The 27,170-nt window shown below is 43.9% G+C and overlaps 1 protein-coding gene across 7 annotated transcripts in view; it reads right to left on the bottom strand.

The window, feature by feature from the left end:
- The window catches only part of CRLF1 (cytokine receptor like factor 1), a 103,033-nt gene that overhangs the window by 20,438 nt on the left and 55,425 nt on the right, over positions 1–27,170 (bottom strand). For 6 of the 7 annotated variants that reach the window (XM_075610849.1, XM_075610855.1, XM_075610850.1 and 3 more), the window contains exons 2-3: positions 15,158–15,436; positions 108–237 (exon numbers count right to left, since the gene is read on the bottom strand). In XM_075610849.1, the coding sequence (XP_075466964.1) occupies positions 108–237; positions 15,158–15,436 (409 nt within the window). Of the gene's footprint in view, positions 1–107; positions 238–15,157; positions 15,437–19,239; positions 19,312–27,170 lie in introns of those variants that run through there. The other variant, XM_075610856.1, reaches the window with a different exon arrangement.

The raw sequence follows: 27,170 nt of genomic DNA, 5'->3' as shown, positions 1-27,170 counted from the left end.
GCAGTTCAACTCCAGAGACCCCCTGCTTCAACCCTATTTTTTTTTTTAAGTGGTCCCTAGGAGTGCCTCTTTAAAAGAAGCATTCACGTGTTGACCAATTCTCATACCTCAATTTGTATTTCAGAGTATAGTTGGTGTGTAGATATGTTTCTCCTTCACTCCCAGGCACCCACTTGCAGGTTAGATCTTTCATATTCTTTGACCAGCATGTAATATTGGTTGGTTTTTCAGGCGGCACTAAAACCAAGGAATAACATACAACAGAAGCCAAGTTAGTGAAAGCCTCAGTTCAAAAGTGTTGTTATTTTGCTGCTTGCCTTTACTTTTGCATCCTAATCACATACTCTTTTTGCGGTGTACTTAAAGTGAAGTCCGTTTACATTATTTTAGGGATGAACAAGAAACTAAATATGAAAATAATTATTAGGAATGGGATTGAAATATTAACTGAGAGTGGGATAAATTATTTTTTTACCACATTTCCCTATATAAAGCTGAGTTATTTTATTGTAGTTTACAGGTGTCATTTAGACTTCCAGCAGCTGTTTCCCCAATAAAAACACCACTAACTGTTATGCACTATCGTTTGTTGTATCATATTATTTTATAGTGATATTTGGTTTAGTAAAGTTTTTAGTCGTGACATTTTCAGTAATAGGCAAAATTCATCAAGCGTATTTTTTATCAAATAAAATTTAGCTAGAAATGTGCACGTTTTGATGTTAGCTATATTTCCTTATATTGTCTTAACGGTTTAATGAATTTGTTGTGTGGGATGTTTAAACGTTTACAATGCAGGAGGTCCACAAGAGTCCAGAGCCACCCCTTAAAAATGACACAAATTACATTGGAAAGTAACCCTTCTTTTCTGTTGAGGTCACGTTCATAGAGTTTGATGTGAAATAGGAACCACTTTTCCCAGCGATCTGCCCATTTCCCTATCTGCTGTAAAATCTCAGACCTTATTTGATCGTTGGACTTTCCTTCACATTTAGGATAACCTTGTGTCTACCCCAAGCATGTCTGAATTCCCTTATTGTATCTGTCTCCACCACCCTTGCTGGGAGGCTATTCCACGAAATTGACCACCCATTCTGTGATGGACTTCCTCACTTTTCCCCCTGAGCTTCCCACCCTCCAGCTTGCGAGCATGATCTCCTGTCCCATCACTCCTCTTGCTCTGAATTGTGCTGTATACTGTATATGGAGGTCCTTTCGTTTTATGGTGTAGACGGTGAACTATTTTAGTATCTTTGCACAATCTCTGAATGTATTAATGTCCTTCTGGAGGTCTGGTCTCCAGAACTGAACACAATACTCTAGGTTAGTTGTCACCAATGAGCTATAAAGTGGCATCACCTCCTCTCTCTTTCTGCTGCTAATATCTCTACCGATAGGACCTGGCAACCTGCCGGCTTTCCCCATTGCTTTGTTACATTACTCGCCTACTTTTAAGTCAGCTGAAATAATGACTCCTAGGTCCATTTCCTGTATAGTAGCTGACATAGTGCCATTAATCCTGTATACTGCCCTTAGATTTTTGTCAGCCACGTGCATTATTTTGCACTTTTTGGCAGTAAATTGAAGTTGCCACACACACAGTGTTGGCTGGCACTAGAGCCACTTCAGTGCCAGTCCAGGTGATTTCCAGTGGATGCCATGAAGACAATCTCATTACTGTAATGAAATATAAAGAAGGGGTTCATGCTACCCCTCTGAAAAAATGATCTAACCCAATGCAACGGAACAGGGTGCACCCATTCTTCCCATCCTCCTTTGGCAGTAATGAGATAAATAAATCATCGTCCAAATTTCAATTCCAGAGAAATATTGATGTGATTTTTTTTGCTGGCCTTTTCAATGGCAACCATTCTGATTTTGGTAGGGGTCTTAAAATTGGCCACCACATCCAATCTGCTTTTAATATGGCTCTGATAACTGCAACTCTGTTATCTCCAACATCAATTCTCACTAAGTGAGTCTCACTGATTTTTAGCAGCAGCGTCCCATAAACTTCAATGGAGACACTGTCCAAAATCAGTCATTCTCAATTTAAATATTTGTTATGGCCCAGAACAAAAAAAAACACTGATTTGGTTTCTTAAATGTTAACAACTCTGTTTTCCCTGGTTAGGTATGGGCCCTAAATAGGGCTGTGTTTTGTATATTACATGAGATTTGTTAAATGCTTCTCACAGTTAAACAATCCCTCCTATGACCAAACTAATGCCATTGACCTGTTTAAGGGGTGATCCATGCATTGTTTTCACAAAAATGGGATTTTTTTTTTACATTTGTAAACATGAGGGGTTCATTTTCTCTGGATGCTCCTTTTTGTCTGAGGTCAGTGTGTTTTCAACAAGAGTTTGTACAGGCAAAACCCCGCCCCTCTCTCTTATCTTTTTATTGGCTGCTTGAGAAGGACGGGGCAGGCTGATTTCCAGAGAAGCAATACGAGCCAAATCTTTGCTAATAGAGACGTTACATTTGTTCAAGAAACCAATTTGTTTGTTGCATTGTTACAAACTTGTTTTTGTTCGGCTACATGAGATTGCACCGTTAAGTGCAGACGCAAACATTACAAAAGTATAGAAGGTGTCATACCTTGTGGGGAGGCAGACATGCCTAAGGCCTAGGCCATGCTTAGCGCGCGCCACGGAGTGCGTGATGCCACGCGCGCCTGCCGCAGAGGCGCTTTGTGGTCTAGAGGGAGCCGCGATGGGGAGGTATGGCGGAGGCACGCCCTCATTGGCTGAGCCGAGTACGTGACTTGGTCCTCGCGCAACAAAATCAAATAATTTTGTCTGCTCGGCAATCGTGCTCGGTCGCGCCTCGTCCTGCGCGCAATCGTACACTATGGCCTGCCTCACAGAGGCACAGACTTTTGTTCGCGCCGCGCACACGGTCGCGCTAAGCATGGACGCGACCTAATATTTTGTAAGGGCAAGGATTTCTTGCCGGTAGCCATTTAACCCCTCCCACCCCCCCACCCAACACCCACCCTTCCCTCCTCCCCCCCAATCCCACTACTATTAGAATTATTTCTGAGCCGTGGATTTCCAAGCAGGGTGACCAGTGCAAAAATAGGCCAAGGAGAAATTACCTTCAATAAAAAAATATATATGGCGTGGGGCAATTCCTACTATAAAAAAATAATAAATGAGCCTACGATTGCAGCTGTAGATAAAGGCATCAGTGGAATCTGTATGTTTTCCATCCACCAAGCAAGATGGGTGGTTGTGTTGATACCCTGATTAAAAAAGATTAAACAGTGACAGACTATCTCTCTGTATGCTCCCCCAAACTGGCCCCGGGTAAAGCTCAGAGGAAGCATATTGACAAGCCGTAAAAAGCTCAGACTTGTTTGAAAAGCCGAGTCCATCAACTGGGGCAACAAAGTTATTTTAAGTAAGCCGGGTGTGCTAACACAATATAGAACATTTGACATACGGACATTCCAAGGAATAAAGAAATATTCACATCTAGGAGCTTATGTATGGACGTGTGATGAAAGGTTTTCTGGTGTCTTTTTAATGGCTGTAGACTGAGTTTTAATCTCCTGTCATAGCAGGTCTTAACAAAATGGTATCCTTGCACGATACCTGGTTTTATCCAAGAAAATATGGACAGTTCTACCAAGTAGGGGGGGGGGAGGGGTCACATCACTGCATGTCCTCAAAAAGGAGTTCATAGCTGGAGGAGGTTTGGAAAATATTGTTCTGTTATTTTTGTATTTCCTTTTACCCTTTGAAAACAGGACACACCTTCTTTTATTTTTTTTTAAACCCGGCCTTAATTTACAGATGTATCTTTGACACAATAGAAGCTATACAACAAAAATCTAAATATATATATATATATATATATGTGCAAATGTAAATACAACTGTATGCTCATCTGCATGTCTTGGGCTGGTCTGCAACCCCACCTTTCACCATTATCACCCAGCACACAGCACTTCCACTGCAGCAAGGGATTCTGGGGAATGACATGCAAATGAGCACACAGTGCCACTTTTTGCTTCAAAAACCATTTTTAACATGGTTCCCTATAGGCTTAAGCTTGCTGCATGGTCACAGCTTTGAGCACAGCCAGGGTTAAGGTGCATACCCAGAAAACCCACCCACAGACAGCTGTTTCGACCTTAATGTGTCTCATCAGTGTGGGGTTGGTATATATTTTTTTTTTTTTTTAAATGAATGAGATGTTAATTACGGAGGTAGACTTTCTTTATTTGCCATCTTATTTTGGACCCTGGGAGCCCATATTTACTAAGCAGCGAATATTTCATAAGATTTGTTCTAGCTCCAGAAGGCACTTTACAGCTCATTGACGTGAATGGGCCACTGATACACATCCACACACACACACACACAAATATATCACATCAATATTTATATTCACACCCATAATATGTGTATAAGGGCCATATGCAGCAGGTGACAGTCGACTGAAATTCATTTGCATAGGCTCTGGGGACAACTTTTAATGCCATTGAGGACAGCTGCTGTTCCAGGTACCACAGTTAAAAGGAGCAATCCTGCCAGGGACCAAAGTGTACTAATGGCAGTGACTTGTTTCAGGGGTTACATCTGGGTGATTGATGCCTTATTTACCAAACTCTGACACCTAAATAGTATTTTTTAAATGGCGTGTTAAGTTAGTTGGTAAACCCCATGAGCTGAGACTTGGGAGGGGTTTGATTTCCTCTGTCTGCTCCCTTTTGTCTGATCTATTTGTGTGTCCAACAAGGGTTCGTACAGCCAAAATTGTTCCATCTCCCCTTATCCTAATTGGCTCTCTGCTAATGACAGGGTAGGATGAAGGTAAAGAAAGCACTTAATTGATATTCAGAGGCGGCTAAGAAATGCAATTTGTAATTAATTATCAAAAAAGAAAAAAGCTGGTACATTTTTGTTTTTAGCACAGTTAGAGCCAAGGAGAGGGGAGCCAAGCAGATTGTTAAATTGTCTTCAAAGGATAATTTTTGTTTGGCAAAATGGGATTGCTCCTGTAACTTGTAATGAATAGAAACCATTGTTACTAAATAGATTAAATATATAATAAGGGCCATACACAATATGTGGGCCTCTATTCAATTTCTTGTGCTACGGCGTGCACGGCGCAAACAAAATACAGGACCTCTATCAGGCCGGCCATAGTGCACGCAGAATTTTGAAGCGACAAATAATTTCGTTTTTTCGTGTGACGGCCGCGTCACGTGAGCGTTTCAGCCAATGAGGGTGAATCAGCCGGGTGATGTCACGGCCACGCATCCCCATCAGAGTACACAGATCGCTCGAGCGACAGGCGAGCGTAACTCCTTGCGCTTCGCCATGCACGTGCGCGCCTGCACTATAAACGAAGCCTTATTGTTCTGTTTTCCCCCTGCTTGGAAAGATTTCAGCTCCACCCATTTAAATAGCGATGACAGCTTCACCGATTATTGAACAGGGGCCATTATTAATATTTTGTTTTGACTGTTGCTACATGAAGCAGACACATTGGTGACTAATACCCAGCAATTATGATAATCAATGAGTCAGTATGATTTAGGTTTTCAGAGAATGATAAATTAGCTAGTGGAAGTTTGGCCAGAAGTAAAATCATTACCATCTTATCTACAAGATGTATCTAAAGATACAAGTGTTTTTCGAGCAGTGTATTTAATCATATATTTGCTAAAAAAGTTAAATGCCTCGTAGTTGGCCAATGATCAACATTTCATAAGGAAATTGTAGAGAGTTTGGGTTTACTTTACCCAATCCTGTCCTTATCAGAGAGCCAATAAAGATAAGGGGAAAGGAAGAGGGAGAGGAGTCTCTGCCTGTGCAAACTCTTATTGAACCCACAGGGGCATCAGACAAAAGGGAGCAGCCAGAGGAAGTCAACCCCCTTCCAAGTCTCATGTTTACAAACCAACTACTAACAATGATTAAAACATACTTTTAAACGTCTGATTTTTGTAAGAAATGTCTCAATCACCCACATTTAAAGCTGCAGTTCAAGCAATATCCTGCATGTGTGTTTTTTTAATAAATCAGTTCTGTAGTCAGAAAAAATACTTTTAGCATTTTCTGTTTTAAAAAAAACAACTTTGAAAGACCAGTTTTCTTGTATTCTATTTTAACAAGCATGTTTGTTCCTATAGCAACCATTTACACTCCCCAGATCTAAAGATGTCGCCAAACTTCGCCGATCAATAGACAGAGAACGAATTGACCGGCAGCTCTGCAGTTCTTTAGGTAAGTAGAGATTGCCCACATGAAACTATTGAAGTAAAAATAAAAACTAAAAAAAAAAAAAAAAAAAACGGAGCTTGAACTGCAGCTTTAAATGTCACCGCATTGGTTCACTTTGGTTCTGGTATGGACTGCATCTTTAAGGTCTATTTAACCCCTCTGCTACCAGGGAGCTCTGCAACACAACACAGTTGATATGGTCCCAATAATACTCCTTGGTGAGTGTTTAGATCTAGGTGTCTACAGACATGTTCAGTTACTGTGTATAAAATACAGTATGTGACATTCTCTCTTTCACCGACATCTTATCTGAGGTTGAGGTGCCTTTGAATGTTTGTTTTGTATAAACGTAGCATATGGTCAACCCCTGACATTTGAAGATACAATAATCTTCCAATAAAGAAAGTCACAAAGTAAATAAAATGTCAGACTCTGGCTTTGTTTGGTCGGATTCCCAAAGCATCAAGGAACATGTTGGTAATTGTCTGACAGTGTCAAGAACAGAAACAGCAGAGCTTGATGTGTGTGTAAGACATTGCCATTACTGAAACCGCAGTATAATAAAGAGCTTTTGGCTATTACACTAAATGTGTGGGTGACTGTCAATTATAATGCCAAACTGTATGGCAGCAAAGAAAAAGAATAAACCAGTACATCTTGCATGTCTTCCACAGATGACCAAGATCAGCCTTTTTCACCCTATTATCACACCATACGGTGGTTCAACTGCAGAAAATGCGATGGTATACATCCAAGAGTTCTCAAGGAGTTAAGCTCAGTAATAGCCAAACCATTACATTTAATATTCAAGGACTCCATTTCCACAGGCTCATTACCACAAGATTGGCGTAAAGCAGATGTGGTGCCTCTATTTAAAAAGGGAGCTAGATCACAACCAGGGAATTACAGACCTGTAAGCCTGGCTTCAATAGCGGGGAAACTACTTGAAGGTTTAATACGGGATTATATTCAGGAATACCTAATGGAAAACAAAATTATTATTAATAGTCAGCATGGATTTATGAAGGATAGGTCATGCCAAACTAACCTTATTTGTTTCTTTGAGGAAGTAAGTAGGCATTTAGACCAGGGTAATGCAGTTGATGTAGTCTACTTATATTTTGCAAAACCTTTTGATACGGTTTCACACAAGAGGTTGGTGTACAAAATAAAGCAAATTGGACTCAGTAAAAATATATGCACCTGGATTGAAAACTGGTTAAAGGACAGACAACAGAGGGTTGTCAGAAACAAAACTTTTTCAGGTTGGGCTCAGGTCGTGAGTGGAGTACCTCAGGGATCGGTACTGGGACCCCTGCTTTTTAACTTGTTTATTAATGACCTTGAGGTTGGCATCGAGAGCAAAGTCTCCATCTTGCTGATGGCACTAAATTGTGTAAGGTAGTAGAATCAGAGCAGGATGTAATTTCTCTCCAGAAGGACTTGAGAGACTGGAAACTTGGACAGATAAATGGCAGATGAGGTTTAATACAGATAAATGTAAGGTTATGCATTTTGGGAAGAAAGAATAAACAGACGACATACAAATTAAACAGGGATAAATTGGGGAAAACCTTGATGGAGAAGGATTTAGGAGTGCTTGTAGACAGCAGGCTTAGCAATAGTGTCCGATGTCATGCAGTAGCTGCAAAGGCAAACAAGATCTTATCTTGCATTAAACGGGCAATGTATGGAAGGGAAGTAAACATAATGATGCCCCTTTACTAAGCATTAGTAAGACCACACCTTGAATATGGAGTACAATTTTGGGCACTACTCCTTCGAAAAGGCATTATGGAACTAGAGAGAGGGCAGAGAAGAGCCACCAAATTAATAAAGGGGATGGACAATTTAACTTATGAGGAGAGGCTAGCTCAATTAGATTTATTTACGTTAGAAAAGAGGCGTCTAAGAGGGGATATGATAACTATATACAAATATATTCAGGGACAATACAAGGAGCTTTCAAAATAACTATTCATTCCACGGGCAGAACAAAGGACACAGGGTCATCCCTTTAGGTGGGAGGAAAGGAGATTTCACCAGCAACAAAGGAAAGGGTTCTTTACAGGAAGGGCAATTATAATGTGGAATTCATTACCCATGGAGACTGTGATGGCAGACACAATAGCTTTGTCCAAAAAAAAGGTTGGACATCTTTTTAGAAAGGAAAGGTATTCAGGGATATACCAAATAAGTATACATGGGAAGGATGTTGATCCAGGGATTAATCCGATTGACAATTCTTGGAGTCAGGAAGGAATATATTTTTCCCCTTATGAGATATCATTGGATGATATGACACTGGTGTTTTTTGTTTGCCTTCCTCTGGATCAATAAGGAAGTATAGATATAGGATAAAGTATCTGTTGTCTAAATTAAGCATAGGTTGAACTTGATGGACGTATGTCTTTTTTCAACCTCTTCTACTATGTAAGTGTGTAACAAGGCAACAGCAGACAAAATGAGCACATTGGGCATTTCTGTCCCTTATTTGTGCCCACCATAACTTTATTGTATCTGGTTAGCAATGCAATGCTAGTAATTACATCATAAACTATATCAGAGAAGAATAAAGCAGTGGTTTTTTTTTTTTTAAATGGCTCCCCAGGCATCCCTAAAGGGTTCCCTGCAATTTTCAGGTCATTTGAAAATTGTACCAAATACATGTAGCACCCTTGCTAAATTTCCCCTGCCCTGCATGTCAGCCCTGGTAGCTGCAGGCAGTGCCAGGGTTAAACAGCCCTCACATGGCTAGGCATGTGAGGAAGTAGAAGTGGCTACTATTAGTATCTAAAATGTTTCCCTTTAGGCACATGTTGGGCCCTGTGACTTCTGCATGTTGCCAGAAGGCCACATGCTCAGTAGTGGAGCAAATGGCAACAGGTTTTTCTGCCCAGACTTTTCTGTTTTTCTGCCCAGACTTTTCTGTTTTTCTGCCCAGACTGTTGGTCACACCCTTGCTATAAAAGGTGGTGATCCACCCTTTTATCCCCAGACTCCAATTACCATCAGGAGGATCCTGTAAGATCCAGGAGGACTCCAATGGGAGGTCTCCAGGCTTGTCTGGCCTGTAAGCTGCCATAGTACACTTTATTGTTTTCCCAGTTTAGGGCAAGTTCCCAGAGTTAAGGGGTCCCGCAGGAATCTGGACATTGGGCAGTCTGGATTACTGGAAGAGGTGGTTCCTTTAATCTAGCTTGCTAGAGAGACGCAGGGCCGCCGAGAGGGGTGGGGGGGGCAGGCAGCCGGGGCCCGTCCGTCCGGAGCTGCAAATTTCTCCTGACCTCTGGCCAGGCCTTGCTGACGGTCGCGGCCGGGCCTCTGCTCTCAGCTGCCTGCAGGACCTTTCCCTTCTCTGCCCCACGCGACCGAGCTTCCACTTCCAGCGCGCGACGGGGCTCTGATGTCAGTGCGCCGGAAGTAAGCTTGGCCCAGCTTCTGGCGCACCGCGGGCTGATGTCAGATCCCCGGCGCGCGCCGGCATTGGAAGCTCGGCGGTGTGGGACAGAGAGAGGAAAGGTCTTGCAGGCAGCTGAGAGTCGGGGCAACCGGCAGCAGGGCCTTGCCGGAGGTCGGGGGAAATTTACAGCGCTGGTGGGCCGGACCCCCAGTCAGCGGACCCCCGCAGACACCGGGCCGGCTTGACCCAAGGTAAGTCTATTTCTATATGTCTTGAGGGTTTGGGGATATTTGTATATGTATTGGGGGGCTTGGGGGGTATTTTTATATGTGTTGGGGGTATTTTTATATGTATTGGGGGGCTTGGGGGTGTTTTTATATGTATTGGGGGGATTTTTATATGTATTGGGGGGCTTGGGGGTATTTTTATATGTATTGGGGGGATTTTTATATGTATCGGGGGTATTTTTATATGTATTGGGGGGCTTGGGGGTATTTTTATATGTTTTGGGGGTATTTTTATATGTATTGGGGGGCTTGGGGGTATTTTTATATGTTTTGGGGGTATTTTTATATGTATTGGGGGGCTTGGGGGTATTTTTATATGTTTTGGGGGTATTTTTATATGTATTGGGGGTATTTTTATATGTTTTGGGGGCTTGGGGGTATTTGTATATGGGTTGGGATAGACATAATGCTTGGGATAGACATAAGACTATCCTAAATATGAAAAACAAAGATCAAACAGGGTCTGAGGTGTTTGGAAAGTAGGCAGACTAGGTGAGCCGAGTGGTTCTAATTTACTGTTAAATTCTACATTTTACATGTTTCTAATTCCAAGGAAAATTGAACGGGACCATGGTGTATTAACGGCAGTCACATATTTGATAGGATAAATCTTCATGCTTTAATGATAATAATTGTAATGCTTTTACCTTAGAAATCTTTTCAGTACTAGTTTTATCCTCATTTTGTATCTGAGAGACTTTTGTAAACAGAGCCAATTTTGATTTACATTTTTACCATTTTGAATAGTTTTCTTTTTTATTTAAAGATATTATCCCACTTAAAGGAGAAGTCCCCCCAAGGACAAATGTGAACTAATTCCAGTGACATGTTTAAGGGGCCTCATCTCGGTAATTTGTACCCTTTTTCCCAAATCTGATTATCTGTAAGTATTTTTCATTTATTTTTTCAAGTTTGAGGGCTTTAATTTCCTCTGGCTGCTAACTTTGTGTGTGATGTCACTGTGTGATGTCACTGTGAGGTCAGCAAGTGCTTGTACAGCCAGAGCCCCTCGATCTGCCTCACGTTAACTTTATTGGTTCTCTGTGAAGGACAGGGTGGGATAGGGGTAAAGAATATACTTGATTAACAAACACTTCCTCATTCAGAGCCCCGAAGAAATTAATTCAACTAACCGACTACATGGGATTGCCCATACTGTATATTCCGTGAACTCCTCCACTGGATTTTTATTTTGGAGGAATAAGTATTATTTTCAAGAGTTCTTTATAGTTGACAGTTCAATTGTCTGTGTTAGCTAGAAAATAAACCACATACAAAATTATTCATGTCCCTCCATAAGGGATATGTGTCAACTGCCTTATGGCTAAGTGTCGCTTAGTAAACGTGGCTCAATGTTTTAGTCCCCGCTCACGGTGCCTGCTTCGCGGCGCGCGCACACGTTCGGCACTCTCTGATGTTAGTGTATGAGAGTTTCAATCTAGAAACGACTCCTGGCGGCGGAGTACCGCGTTGACGCTGCTGCACTTGAGGGAGACAACTCAAGTGGTAATTTCATGCTGCGGCAGCAGTGCCACGTGTATTTCGCCAGCCAATGAAATTAAAGTGCAATGTAAACACACACACACTTTGTTTCTTTTTTTCAATGACATTGATGAAGGAGGATATGACGTCTTACAAGAAGTCCCGCCTCCAAGTCGCGTCATTCAGTCTGCTGGGCTGAGCACACATCGCCCAGCAGACAGACGCGCGCACTCCGTCGTGAGCTGGGCACCCTGAGCTCGTCCTTACTGTATATGGCTGGGTGTTTTCATTTTATTTCTGATCGTGGAATCCTGACCAGCTAGTCGGAGAATAGTGAACCAGTGGTGGCATCATTATTTGGAGGTCATACATATTTGATACCCAAGAGTTTCATATTGGACATTTTCTTTCATCAGTCCCTTAGGACATGCTTAAATAAGCTATTTGACTATATAGATAGAGCACCATACAGTTTTGTATATTCATTTTATTTCACCTGTAATATATGTCGCTAAATAGGACGGTCATTTTAACACCTTAAGGGGTGATACAGGATTTTCCAACAACCGGTGTTCCATCTGTAACCACTAACTGGTTCTTATTCTAAATAAATAATAACTGCCATGTAGCATACTGTTTATTTTACATGTGGTTGCTAATGGAAGGTCTAAGGAGAACCTTTAACTACAGTAAATAATCTAATCTAATAACCTTGCCATTTGTTACTTACTGCATTAATAGCCTTAATGAGTAAACCCTCTGACTTAGTCAAACAATGAAATCCACAGAAACTACAGCTCAACCCCCTTATAACGCTGTGCTTGGGGTCCAAGAATCACATCGCGCTTTAAGCGGATCGCGTTAGAAATAATGTACAATTGTATGCATTGTACAATAAAGTATTAAAGATACCAATAATCGTGCTGTAAAGTATTCATAAATACAAAAATTGGGAGCCACGCTTGCATCGCGTTATAAGCGGATCGCGTTAGAAATAATATACAATTGTATGCATTGTACAATAAAGTATTTAAGACACCAATAATCGTGTTGTCAAATATTCATAAATGCGAAAATTGGGAGCCACGCTTGCATCGCGTTATAAGCGGATTCGCGTTATAATGGGGTTGAGCTGTATTACCATTAAAATGTCCACGAGGACACGTGAAACAATAGCACAGGGGCGGCCAACTCCCATCCTCAAGGGCCAACAACAAGTCAGGTTTTAAGGATTATCCCTGCTTCAGCACAGGTGGCGCAGTCAGTCAACTTCTGAGCCACTGAATGAGCCACCTGTGCTAATGCAGGAATATCCTTAAAACCTGACCTGTTGGTGGCCCTTGAGGACTGGAGTTGGCCATCCCTGCACGAGCACCAAACACAGGTAATTGAAGCAGAAATCTCACACAAAAGTGTAGTTCTTTTGACAATATCTGAGACAGGACATGTGGGCCGGGGTCTAATGAATTAATATGTTACAAGCTTTCGAACCTCTACATTTTCTCACCCAATACATTTTTTTTTTAAAAACACTCCCCCAATACATTTTTAAAATCCCCCCCACTCCCCCAATACTTTTTAAAAAGCCCCCCACTCCTTCAATACGTTTTAAAAAGCCCCCCACTCCCCCATTACGTTTTAAAAAGCCCCCCACTCCCCAAAACATTTTAAAAAGCCCCCCACTCCCCTAATACATATATCAAAGACCCCCACCATCCAATATATATAAACAAGACCCCCTACCCCCCAATAGATTTAAACAAGACCTCCCACCCCGATACATATTAAAAAGACCCTCCACCCCCAATATATATTTAAAAAAAACAGACATACCTTGTGGATGGTCTGCGGGGGGGCCGTCCGTCCAGCACTACAAGTTGGGCCCAACCTCTGGCCAGGCCAGGCTACTGGTTCTCTCGCAGCAGGGCCCTGTCTCTCACTCACTGCAGGCCTCTATCCCTCTGTCCCACGCCGAGCTGGCGCGCGCCGGGTCTCCCTCCATGCGGTCGCGCGCTGGATGCTGGGCCAAGCCTACTTCCGGTGTGCTGATGTCACAGAGGCCTGCCTGCGTGGGACAGTGATAGAGGCCTGCATCTGAGAGAGAGCCCGGGCCCGGCCGGGTGAGGACCGGCAGCTGGGCCTCGCCAGAGGTCGGGCCCAAGTTGCACCGCCGAGTCCCCCGCCGCCATCGGGCCCAGGACACCCCTACCTTCTGTCCCCCCCTGTCGGCGGCCCTGTATGTGGGCTACCTACGCCCAGATTTACTAAACAGCTTGGAGGTTTGAGTGCTGCCGTTCAGCTCTGGGGAACCCGCTGGTTCATATAAGGAAAAAAAAATATTACATCCCAAATTTAGAGTGACTGTCCTGGGTTGGTAGGGGATGTCCCAAACTCAAGCTAGTTGAGATAGCAAAATGCCCCCAATTCGCAGACAGCTGTCATCCCAATGCTCTTTGCTGTATTTTCTAATGGATGGTACCCAGTCAATCCCGATGAAGGCCATTGATGGCCAAAATGTTGTTTGTTTGTTTGTTTGTTTTTTGTAAGGCATTAATAAAGTTAACTGAAGGCGTGAATGGAGATCATCTTTCCTGGAGTTTGTTCCTGGAGGAGTCTGGTGACCGCACGTAACGTTGTGACTCATTCAATCCCCCTTTTATTTGTGGCGTACACAACCTTTCCTTGGAATATTTCTGCATTGACTAGTGGGCTAGTGTAGGCTGATGATATGCAAGGAAAAAGATCCCCTATCAATATACTGAAATTTGCAGCAGGAAAAAAAGTCCTTAGAGACCCTTAGATGTAAGTAGCCATATTAACTAAGCAGTCACAAGGCACCTTCCAGCACTGGGAAACAGTTACATCCCAAGTCCACGTGGCAGAAGAATGCTTAGTACAGTAATTGTAGGCCAATAACCTCTAGGCAAAAAAGCCATGATAATGATGAGATGGGCCAGCCCTTGTGACATTGTAACAGTGAAAATAATAAGAGCTCGGTCTCGCTTAACCCTTTCACTGCCAGAGGGCCCAGCCACGCGTGAGACTTTGTTGAAGTCTAGGAAACCATTGCTTTTGAACAAAGGTGACAATGACTCCTTACTAGCCAGGCCCACTGAGGATCAGAAAGTCCGGCGACAGATCTGAACACATACTTATTGTGTTAGGGATTTAGTGAAAGGATTGGATGGAATGCTGCACATTTAAGTAAAGCTCTTTTCCATTTAAAGGGGGAAGTCTTTCCTAGGGTCAAAGTATACTACTGGCAGTGACATGTTTAGTGGGGTCACATCTGGGTGACTTTTTTTTTAACCAAATTTTGACAACCACAAGTATTTAAATCATATTTGTAAGTTTGTTTGTAAACATAATGAGCTGAGACTTCGGAGGGGTTCGATTTCCTCTGGCTGCTCCCTTTTGTCTGATGTCATCAAAGCCACCCTATCTTTCCCTCCCCTTATCTTTTTTGGCTGTCTAATGAGAGAGGTTGTCTAAGGGTAAACACAAAAATAGTTGATTCACACACCCTCCACCAATTAGAGGCCCCTAAGGAGTGTAGTTCGTAATACATTTCCAGATAAACAAAAATCGGCCAAATCTTTGCTGTCAGCACATTTAGATACGTTTAAGGAAGCCAATGAGATTTCTACATTGTTTACAAAAGGTTGGTGCTTTTAGCCAGCTTTCTGGAATTGCACTTTTCTAAACAAGCCCTTACTTTCTAAGCCTAAGAATCAAAGACATACATCCAACATAAAGACATGAGCCCGCCAGGATTCTCCCGTCCTTGCCGTGACACACCAGGTTATCTCCTGACTGTTGCTTGGATCCGTTCAGGTTATTCAGGGCCACGCTCATAGCTGTGCTGTTGGATATCTTATACAGCTCTGCTGGGAGCCTCCTGCCATTTAGAGTCCAGAATAGGTCCTCTACTTTCAGGCTTAAGTCAGTGTCCACTGAGCATGTTGCTGTTAGTGATGCTCCTATCATTAGGGTTGGGTCTTGTGGGGCTATAACGGCAGGATCTGTAGAGAAAATGTGGATAAATACATTAACAATCAGGATTGGGGTCGCTGATCTGGGGTGTAGCAGCCATATAAGCAGAAAAGAACAGACATGCTGTTTCAGCAGTATATAACAGTACAGTACATACACGAGTGCCTGTGTATCTGTACATTTGCAAGAGTGCATGAATAGATCTGCATATATCACGGTATAAATCAATATGGCTGTGTTTTAGGCTGTGTGTATGTGTGTTACAGATATGAAATGTGTGTATATCAGTGAGTCTGTATGTGTATCTGTGCTGTATGTAATGTGTGTGTATCAGTGTGTCTGTGTATCAGTGCCCTAAGAGTGTGTATCAGTATGTTACAGGTATGTACTAGCTGTGTATCAGTGTGTTCTGGGTGTGTACTGTGTGCGTATCAGCGTCTGTACTGTATGTATAACGTGTTATGTAATGTGTGTGTATCAGTGTGCTATCAGTGTGCTATGAGTGTGTGCGTATGAGTGCATTAGGGTGTGTACTGTGTATATCAGCGTGTTCGTATGTCTCTGTGCATTACAGGTGTGTGTATCAGTGTCTTAATGTGTGTGTACTGTGAATGTTTATTAGTGTGTCTATATGTATTCATGTGTGTATACTGCATATGTATATATGTGTGTCTGTATGTATATCTGTGTGGTAATGTATCTGTGTGTCTGTATGTATATCTGTGTGTCTGTATATATGTAAATGTGTGCATAGTATCAGTGTGTTAATGTGTGTGTATTAGTGTGTCTGTACGTGTTACGTGTACACTGTGTATAAGGGTGTCTGTAGTATATTTATGTATATCAGTGTGTTACAGGTGTGTACTATTTGTGTATTGTGTGTGTTACTGAATTGGCACAATAGGGTTAGAGATCATTATGTGCTGGCATTAAGGGTCCGCAGTTATAAATGGTAGATAGCATTATTAAGCCCTATGCCTCCAGCGGAGCATGTATTATATTGCTCTGCATGGTATTATATTGCTCTGCATGGTATTATACTGCTCTGCATGGTATTACTGTATATTGCTCTGCAATTTGTGAATTCCTAAATCTGACAGTTTAACACATTTTCGGGGTTCTGGAAAGATTGAGGAGATTTACTACATGAAGTTAGGATATTAGGTCTAGGAATTAGTGAAGTTAGATTTAGGAACATGCATTGCAATGCGCAAGAACCAACACCTTGATTGATCACATTTAAGTAAAGGAATCAATACCTAATTAGCAAATTGATTAATATCAGTTAGTCATAAACCAAATTTGACAGCAAATAAATGGCACGTCTTTGTACTGAACTACAGAACATGTTAGCACCATATAAAGAAATTATGATAATAGTAATCTGTACACTGAAGCCACCCATATACCTAAATAAAGCTGCTACTCTCCCCCCCCCCTCCCTCCACGGGCTGCAGGAGGGACCCGCTACTCTCCCCCCCCCCTCCCCGGACTGCAGGAGGGAGCTGCTACTCTCCCCCCCCCCCTCCCCGGACTGCAGGAGGGAGCTGCTACTCTCCCCCCCCTCCCCGGACTGCAGGAGGGAGCTGCTACTCTCCCCCCACTCCCTCCACTGGCTGCAGGAGGGACCCGCTACTCTCCCCCCCCCCCCTCCCTCCACGGACTCGGGCTGGAGCACTCACACATACACACATACACACATACACACACACACACACAGGCACTCACGCACTCATACACACACACGCGCGCACACACATGCAGGCACTCACGCACTCACACACACACACACAGACAGGCACTCGCACTCACACACACAGACCGCTAACCCCCCCCCCCGCCGCAGTACAGGGCCCGCCGTAGCCGCAGCGCAGGGCCCCGCCACCCCCCCACCCCCCCACAGCACAATGACTTCCCACCCCCTTAACTTTGTCAAACAAAAGTCACAAGACGTTGTACAGGCAAAATACATCTGTTAAAGTGCAGTTGTCTGTTTATTTCTATATAATAATTGTGTGCAGTGTGCAGTGTGTGTGCAGTGTGTGTGCAGTGTGTCAGTGTGTGCAGTGTGAGCAATGAGTGTGTGTGCAGTGTGTCAGTGTGTGCAGTGTGAGCAATGAGCAGTGTGTGTGCAGTGTGCAGTGTGTGTGCAGTGTGTCAGTGTGTGCAGTGTGAGCAATGAGGAGTGTGTGTGCAGTGTACAGTGTGTGTGCAGTGTGTCAGTGTGTGCAGTGTGAGCAATGAGCAGTGTGTGTGCAGTGTGCAGTGTGTGTGCAGTGTGTCAGTGTGTGCAGTGTGAGCAATGAGCAGTGTGTGTGCAGTGTGCAGTGTGTGCAGTGTGAGCAATGAGGAGTGTGTGTGCAGTGTACAGTGTGTGTGCAGTGTGTCAGTGTGTGCAGTGTGAGCAATGAGCAGTGTGTGTGCAGTGAGCAGTGTGTGTGCAGTGTGTCAGTGTGTGCAGTGTGAGCAATGAGCAGTGTGTGTGCAGTGTGTCAGTGTGTGCAGTGTGAGCAATGAGCAGTGTGTGTGCAGTGTGCAGTGTGTGTGCAGTGTGTGCAGTGTGGCAGTGTGGCAGTGTGAGCAATGAGCAGTGTGTGTGCAGTGAGTGTGTGCAGTGTGTTTTAAAAACGGGAGCCACGGGAAAACCGCGTTATAACCGAATCGCGGTATAACGAGGCGCGTTATAACGGGGTTTAGCTGTATTCATAAATATGAAAATTGGGAACCACGCTTGCATCGCGTTATAAGCGGATTCGCGTTGTAATTGTTCACGTTATAACGGGGTTGAGTTGTATTGATACATTCTATGCTCAATTCAAGTGGATCCGTGGACTCAATCATAGAAAACAAAAACGTACTGTAATAGTCCATAAAATCCAGTAGCTGCTGTGCTTTGAAGAAAGGGCTTCCTGTTCTTCACACCCTCCTCTAGGAGGGTGATTTATACCATAAATACGAGTGCATACTAGATTAGTATATTATGAATTATTAAAGTTCATTATACAAGGCTCACAATTCTCACTCACATATAATGTAAGGAATGAGCAGCTCCGATTCATCCATCACACAGTAAGACGTATTGTGAAACATATCAGTACGGTGTAGGAGGGGTGTGGTGAATTTAGATTCAAAGGGGCTTTCTTTGTTTAAATGATTCTTATTATACTAATCTTGTTTTTGTTTTTTTGTTTCCTTATATTGTGCGCCCTAATTACTGTGCGGACAAACATAGATATAAAAAACTCGTCTCTTCTGCTCATCATTTAAATCTACAAACCACGTCCACCATAATCCAAAATGTGTACATTATTGCATGAATATATAGGTATACAGAGATATAGCAGGCTACTTCTCTGCTGTGATATATTGTGATATGCTACACCAACATTGCCAATGGATAGATGCTCCATGATATTGTGTGATTAAAAAGGGATATGTTATGAAACAAAGCTTGCTTCTCAAAAATATAACTTAAGATTGATAGTATAGGTGTGTGTGTGTGTGTGTGTGTGTGTGTGTGTGTGTGTGTGTGTGTGTGTGTGTGTGTGTGTGTGTGTACAGTAGGTAAACATATTGAACAAATGCAAACATTGCAGGGCCCTGATGAAGGTTCCATAGTTTGCACCGAAACATTGTCATTTTTTCAATACTTTATTTGATCACTTACCTGCGATGTGCTGTGTCTTCTTCTTCTTTGAAGCATGGGTTTGGGTGAAATATACTTATAGACACACACAATATACTATCGATCATAAGTTATATATTTTTGAGAGGCAAGTTTTGCTCATACCAAAAATACTGGGTCCCTAGCTATGTTTGATCGAATACATACCAAAAGGACTGACAGAACAGAACTATATCTTATTGAAAATTAAACACTTCCAACTGTTTCCTGATCCTCTACTGCAAAGTTGCAGAAGTTCAGCCTCTGGGAAGGAAACACATAGCATTGGGTTGAGGAATGCAGGGTTGTGGTACAAATGTGGTTGTATTGTGGTTTATTCTGCAAGTCATGTATAACCAGGAGTCTGCGAATGTTAGGGTATTACAGGGATAATGATTTATTTCTTCTGCCTGTTACCTTTTCATAAACACACTCGCAAGACAAGAGAACTCCACCATCTTATCCAATTCTTTACAGACAATTAAGGGGGCTGTTTGTAAAAGTCTCCCTGAAATTCCCTCTTTAACTTGGGGCGTACTGAGGGCGAGATCCATAAAGCTGCGTTAAATCAAGGCTCATATCATAACATTATCTAAAATTGCAATCTAAGCTAATTATATGCCAAACAACAGCCATTCTAGATCTTATTCACATGGGCTTAAACGGGGGCGGTTTGCAGATACATACCGGCCTGGCCGATTCTTTCAATCGTGACCCTGTTCCTGCAGCATCGTAGCGTAAAGGGGTGGCGCGTTGTCATGGCCAACGCATCTCCATGTGACATCAAGTTGTCATGGCAACACGTCACCATGTGACGTGGTGCCGTCATTTGACGTCAGGTCGTCACGACAATGCGGCACTGCAGGAGGAGGACCGCTCCGGAGAAGGTAGGAGACACCCCCCTCTCTCTCTTCTCCCTCTCTCGCTCACTCCAACACACACACCACTACCACCACCAGCGCCGCCCACAGGGGGGGAGAGTTGGGCTTACGTCCTGGACCCGGTGGCCATGGGGGCCAGGCTTGCCGGCACTGAAAGTTGGGCCCTGCCCAACTTCAGCATCTGGCTGCCGGGCCTCTGATTGCCATCGGGCCCCAGCTCTCCCCAGCTGTTGCGGGCCTCTTCCTGTCTGATGTGTGCCAGAAGCAGGGATATCCTGAAAACCTGTGCTGTATCCAGTACCTGTGCTGAAGCAGTGATATCCTGAAAACCTGTGCTGTATCCAGTATCTGTGCTGAAGCAGTGATATCCTGAAAACCTGTGCTGTATCCAGTACCTGTGCTGAAGCAGGGATATCCTGAAAACCTGTGCTGTATCCAGTACCTGTGCTGAAGCAGGGATATCCTGAAAACCTTGGCCTTTGAGGACTGGAGTTGGCCACACCTGCTTTAGTGGATATACAATATTATGATAACACCTCATGTGTATCTCATTTGAATGTCATCACATGGCCTTATAGTTAAAGCTTTGCTCTTTACAGAAGAAAACATGACTTAGGGGCATATGCACTAAGTAGCGATAAGCCACTTATCGCCAAAAAAGCCTACTGCTATTCACTAAGCCCCAATAAGTCGGCAATAAGAGAGCTTTTCGGCAATTTTTTTTGTCGAAAAAAAATATCACCAAACGTGCGCCACTTATCGCTAGGTTTTCAAACTCGTGCTATTCTAGTAGCCCCGATTAGCTTATCGAGGTCAATCGCGGCTCTAGAATAGATTTCCTCGGCATGAAAATTTGGTGTGAGGGTGGTGAGAAGCTACCGATAAGCAGCGAGACAGCACTCAGAAAACAAAAATGCATTTCTCCATCATCGGATTGATGCCGGGAGACTGGGAACTGATATCCATTCATATCCGCATCAGAGACCCCCGGCATTAATCCGCTAAGGCAGGGGGGCGCAAACTTTTTTCCCTGCGCCCCCCTGCCGGCTGTCCCCTCACTCCCGCGCCCCCCCTAACCCGAACTTACCCTCGCTCCGGCGTAATGACGTCACGTTGCCATAGCAACGTGACGTCACATGAACTCGCAGCGTCATTTTGACGCCGCGTTGCCATGGCGACGCCGGGAGGAAGCCGCCGGAGCCACGGGTAAGTAAGGTTTACAGAGGCCCTGCAGCTCCCCCGGCACTTAATTTAAGTGCCTTCGGGAAGCGCGCGGGGCCTCTGTAAACCCCGCGCCCCCCGTCGGCAGTCTCGCGCCCCCCCTGGGGGTCGCGCCCCACAGTTTGCGCACCGCTGCGCTAAGGTAATGAAGCTGATTTAATGTCATTTTTATTACTAGTGTAGATGAGCAGGGGGTCTCCTGAGCTGAACCGCATGGATTTCATCCTCGGAGACCCCTTGCTTCCTGAGTTACAGGCCCAGATATGGGGTGCCGGTATCTCCTATGCATTTAAATGTCCCACGTCACGTGACCGTGGAAATCAAAAGAATAGGAGATACCGGCACCCCATAACGGGGCCTGTATCTCGGGAAGCAGGGTGTCCCCGGACATAAAATCAATGCGGTTCTGCTCCGGAGACCCCCTGCTCATCTACACTAGTAATAAAAGTGCATTTGAAAAATTTATTTCGGGTGCGATTTGCGCATAGAGAGGCGGATCTCTCTCTCTGCAGCAGAAAGAAATCCCCGGGTGAGCCATTTTCGGAGGAGTGATCTTCACATCGCCGGATACTCGCCATGTTTGCAAATGTTGCTATCACAGGTATTCGGGGCTTTCTGCATACCGTGATAGCAACACTGCCAAAAATGGCGATTTAAACGGGACGGCGATTTTTTTCCCCCGGAGCTTAGTGCATAGGCCCCCTAATGTCACGTTATTGTCCGTTGAAGATACACCATTAGTGGTAATGTAACGTGAAGTGAGCGTAACCGCATGTTAACAGATTTCTGGGTCTGGGAAGGAAAAACTCCCTTAGAAAATCCCCTGGCACGTGGGATAGTACAACATGGCGTATAGTTTTAATTCCAGTCTGATTATGCAAATGTATTCAATTGGGAGGCAGAGACAATGACCATAAACAGTTAGACAAGCTGTTACATTCCCGAGTGCTTTCACTGATAAATGTGTTGCTAAGACAGGGCAAATGTTTTGTATACTCAAATTTTCAGAGGGGCAAGCAATGGTTAATGCTTCAGAGCCCTAATCCCAGCACCTGGGGCATATTAACCACTGCAACATTTCAGTAACATACACTGATACACACAGACATTGATACACACAGACATTGATACACACAGCCACTGATACACACAGACACACTGATACACACAGACACACAGACACTGATACACACAGACACTCTGATACACACAGACACTCTGATACACACAGCCACTGATACACACAGACACTCTGATACACACAGACACTCTGATACACACAGACACTCTGATACACACAGACACTCTGATACACACAGACACTCTGATACACACAGACACTCTGATACACACAGACACTCTGATACACACAGACACTAATACATACAGATACTCTGATACATACAGATACATACGGACACATACGGGCGCACTGACATTCATAGAGACACACGACACGCACATCAACACACTGATAGAGATACAGACACACTGCAACGCATATTTACAAAGCAGGGCTACTCCACGAGAGACATGTTCCTTCACCAGAGCCAACTTACAGCCTAATCAGGTGAATGGGCCGTTATGTGACTTCAGGTATAGCACTGCCTAATAAGTATGGTCCACAGTCAACACGGATACATTGATATATACCATGATGTACACAGATGTGCAAAGATACACACAGACCCACACATGCTTATGTACTGTTATATACTGCAGACATGTAAGCCTGTGCTTTTTTACTTAATGCGGCCGCTTATAGGAGATGATTTATAATGAATTAGAAACATGTTTTTGCTCTGCCCCATATATACTCCGTACTTTGTCATAGGCTCACTAATTTAGCCTAGATCCCTCCAGTCTCTTCTCTAACTCAGATTTTAACTCCTATGACTTACACTCTTCATCTATTTTTTATTTGTATTTTCTGCTATAAGTCCCATATATTGAAATAAGCTATTATTTTGCAGCCTGCATAAGTCTGCCACCTGTTGGCCTTAACAAATGCCTGCATCTCCGAGTCCCAAACACATAAAACCCCAGTCCCAAATAGAAATATACGTTTGAAAGGTTCTTCAACAGAAGCCCTGAGTCATGTAACATCCCTGCAGTATATAATGCTTGCTGTGTAATTTGATTTGATGTATAGTTTTTTATAAGCGACAATTAATATATTTTTTTTTTTAACCATTATTTTACATTGGAATGAAGCTGAGGGTGTCCGGAGCTGAACCCCAATAAATTCCGCCCCGGGGCCCCCCTGCTTCCAGAGGTACTTACCTCCACAGGTGGTGCTGGTATCTGTTGCGCTCAGCTAGCAGGGTTCATGTTATGGCGGTGTTTCAACGCTCCCGTGCCCTGCGGGCCAATAGGAAGCTGTGACGTCATTCGGTTCGGTTTCCTATTGGTCCACGTGACGCGGGAACTGTATACCCCAGCTAGCTCAGCCGGAGCGGCTATCGGCAACCCTTATGGAAATAGGTATCTCTGGAAGCAGGGGGTCCTCAGAGCTAAAATGAATGGGGTTCAGCTCTGGAGACCCCCTGCTTCAAACCGCTGCAAAAAAAAAAAAAAGCACAATACTAAATATCACGTAAACCTAGATTACTTTCTTTTAAGAGCTAGTTAAGAAAGACCGCAGGAATTTCACAGTGATTAGGGTCGAGTTATAAAAGTTGCCAATTCTTAACTCCTTGGGTGGCTTGTGATGTTGAGGAAGCCAGGCGTCTGTGCTCACCCATTTTAAGAAACCCTCATAGAATTCACGGAGTCACTGGTTTTTAACATCAGCATCTCATAGTCTTCAGTGGAGTCTCAGAAAAAAAAGGGCAGGTGCAAAACAGCGCTAATAGTAACAAATGGAATCAAATAAATGTTCAGGCAGCCAGGTGAATGACTGGTGGTGCAACCAGTCAAAGTGACAAATGGAAAAAAAAGGGGTTAACCGGCGCCAAAAGGGGGTGAATACCAAACCAATGGAAGGTGTGACAGTCCAAATGACAGTTCTTGGGATGATGAATTGTGATGACTCTCACCTCAGCAGTGTATATGTGGAAAAAGAAGAAAACAGATAATAGTGCAGTAAATCAACACAGGGGGGGGTTAACAGATACTGACAATACGAAACATACAAGACATACAAACATTAAACACTAGCACGGCCTAAATATTAATAAAAAGCAAATTTATTTGGTGTGGAAGGTGCATAAACCGCATCCAGAGGGGTAAAATTACAACCCTACTCACAAGATGCTGGATGGGTAAAAGCAACGGACTGATGCGTGCAGCTGGGCTCTCAAGATGGCGACCGGAGCACTTGGGCTGGCGTCTACACGTGACCGGGATGCAAGACAGATGACTCGGATGACGGGGCCTCTGGACGGACGTGACGTCTCCTCCGCTGTAATTTCACCACCGGCTCACAGGACTCCAGTCCTCCAGTCCTCCTCAGCAGCCGCAATGGAGACTGCAGTCTCCAAAAGTGCTTTAACCGAGGTGCGGCGGCATTGCGGCTGCTGAGGAGGACTGGAGTCCTGTGAGCCGGTGGTGAAATTACAGCGGAGGAGACGTCACGTCCGTCCAGAGGCCCCGTCATCCGAGTCATCTGTCTTGCATCCCGGTCACGTGTAGACGCCAGCCCAAGTGCTCCGGTCGCCATCTTGAGAGCCCAGCTGCACGCATCAATCCGTTGCTTTTACCCATCCAGCATCTTGTGAGTAGGGTTGTAATTTTACCCCTCCGGATGCGGTTTATGCACCTTCCACACCAAATAAATTTGCTTTTTATTAATATTTAGGCCGTGCTAGTGTTTAATGTTTGTATGTCTTGTATGTTTCGTATTGTCAGTATCTGTTAACCCCCCCCTGTGTTGATTTACTGCACTATTATCTGTTTTCTTCTTTTTCCACATATACACTGCTGAGGTGAGAGTCATCACAATTCATCATCCCAAGAACTGTCATTTGGACTGTCACACCTTCCATTGGTTTGGTATTCACCCCCTTCAGTGGAGTCTGGCGCACTGATACAAAATTTGCATTATTAACTTCAACTTCAGGTGGCAACCCAAATGTATCCCCTGTGCCGCTGAGCGCGCTGACCGCGCAGTGCTTGGCTAGGTTGCTTCTGGCTATTTCAATTTTTATGTCCCCGCTCACGTGTGCGCTCGTGCGCAGGCACGGACGCTCACCCACGCTTGGCACTTGCGTTAACAAAAAAATCTGACTTTGAACCACGCTCAGCTTGCCTGCAACGCCCGCCCCGCGCGCGCTTGCGAAATAGCGCGGACACCCATCGCTCATGCTTGGAGAGTTGGGGACGTCACCGCTCTCCAAGCATGAGCGCGGTCAGCCGCATAGGGTACTCAGCCTGAGAAAAATTGGGTTACATGCTACCTACCATGTGTAACTCACTAAAGATCTGGGACGCCACAAAATTGAAATTTGCACTAACATCCAAAAACTGCCTGATGACTCCTATTCTAAACAACCCAGAATTTACCCCGGGGCTGGGAAATACTCATTTCTGATTCTGGACCCAAGCAGGAATCTCAAGACTAAGAGACCTAGGAGCAGAAGGAAAAATGTAACTATTTGACCAAATCAAAACAGAGAGGGATATCCCGAACTTCGAATTTTTTTTTAAGAAATCTTCAATTAAGAGTATTTTATAATAAGATACACCCATCAGGTCCCCTAACCAACTTTGAGAAACTCAGTCTGACAGATACAAGTACGCAGGGGCTGATATCCCAACTATATACAGAACCAACATTCACAAATGACGAAGCAGTGAGAAAACTTAAATTTATGTCTCAATGGGAGGAGGACATAGGGCAGGTGTTAGACGAGGAACCAAATATTTCGGTCGGTTGCCGGAGCTCAATATGCACCACTCTGAAGGAAACCGCTTACAAAGTACTCACAATGTGGTATCTCACACCCCAGAAACTATCCAAATTTATACCGGGATACTCCCCACTATGCCCTAAAGGGTGTGGAGCCCAAGCCACAATGCTACATACTGTATGTGGTGGACTTGCCCAAAAGTAGCCTCCCTGTGGAGTAAGATAAGAAACTGGTTAAGAAGGATACTGGGCCTAGATCTACCATTTGACCCATGGCTGTTCCTCCTCAACAGACCGACCCAGGGAATTCCCGGAACCGATCTTGCTCTCATTAGTCACTTTACAACCGCCACTAGATGCGAAATAGCCTCGGTATGGAAACAACAAGGAATACCTAAAATTTGTAAGATAAGAAATAGGATTTGGTATGTATGTAAAATGGAAAAATTGACTATCTTAATAAATGATTCAGGCAATTTTTTTTTAAAAGACTTGGCGACCCTGGCTAGCCCAATCGCACATCCAAGGTATAAACCCTTCATCAATTATGACACAATTAAACTACCGGCTGACACAGGCTCACCCCCGGAAGAGAACAGGCTCTGTTCTAGGAAAGTAAAAAAGAGTAACATGGAGCACAGCCTGTGCTCCATGTTACTCTTTTTTACTTTCCTGGCTTTGGTGCGACGGGATGCACGCAAGGATGAACCAACAATGAAAAGAATTGGTACCGCGAGTACAGCGTTATTTCATGTTCTGGCTTTTTGGCCTTGGGAGCTGCTTCTACTGCTTATTTGGGTCTAAGTTGCTGGGTCTCCCTATGATCCCTAATATTTGCGAGGCTACAATTGGTTTCTATCCCAGCATATTATATATATGATCTAGCATCAACGTTTATACTACGGATTTCATCCATTTAAGATATTATCTATACCTTTACCTTATATCGGCTTGATTAAGAATAGCCTGCAGTACTACATGGAAATTCATTTCTCCTAAGTATACACTCTGTTCTAGATGGTAACCTCTCGAAGACATAGCCCACACGTGAACACCCAATCGTGAAAATGCTAGCAAATGAGGACACCTTACATTCAAGAAAGCCTCTCCCCTCCCCCCTCCACCCCCCCCCCCCCCCCACTCCTCAC

The sequence above is a fragment of the Ascaphus truei genome, chromosome 8, assembly GCF_040206685.1.
Source record: "Ascaphus truei isolate aAscTru1 chromosome 8, aAscTru1.hap1, whole genome shotgun sequence".
NCBI lineage: Eukaryota > Metazoa > Chordata > Amphibia > Anura > Ascaphidae > Ascaphus > Ascaphus truei.
The sequence above is the reverse complement of the archived record's forward strand: the minus strand, read 5'-3'. Positions and strand labels throughout refer to the sequence as shown.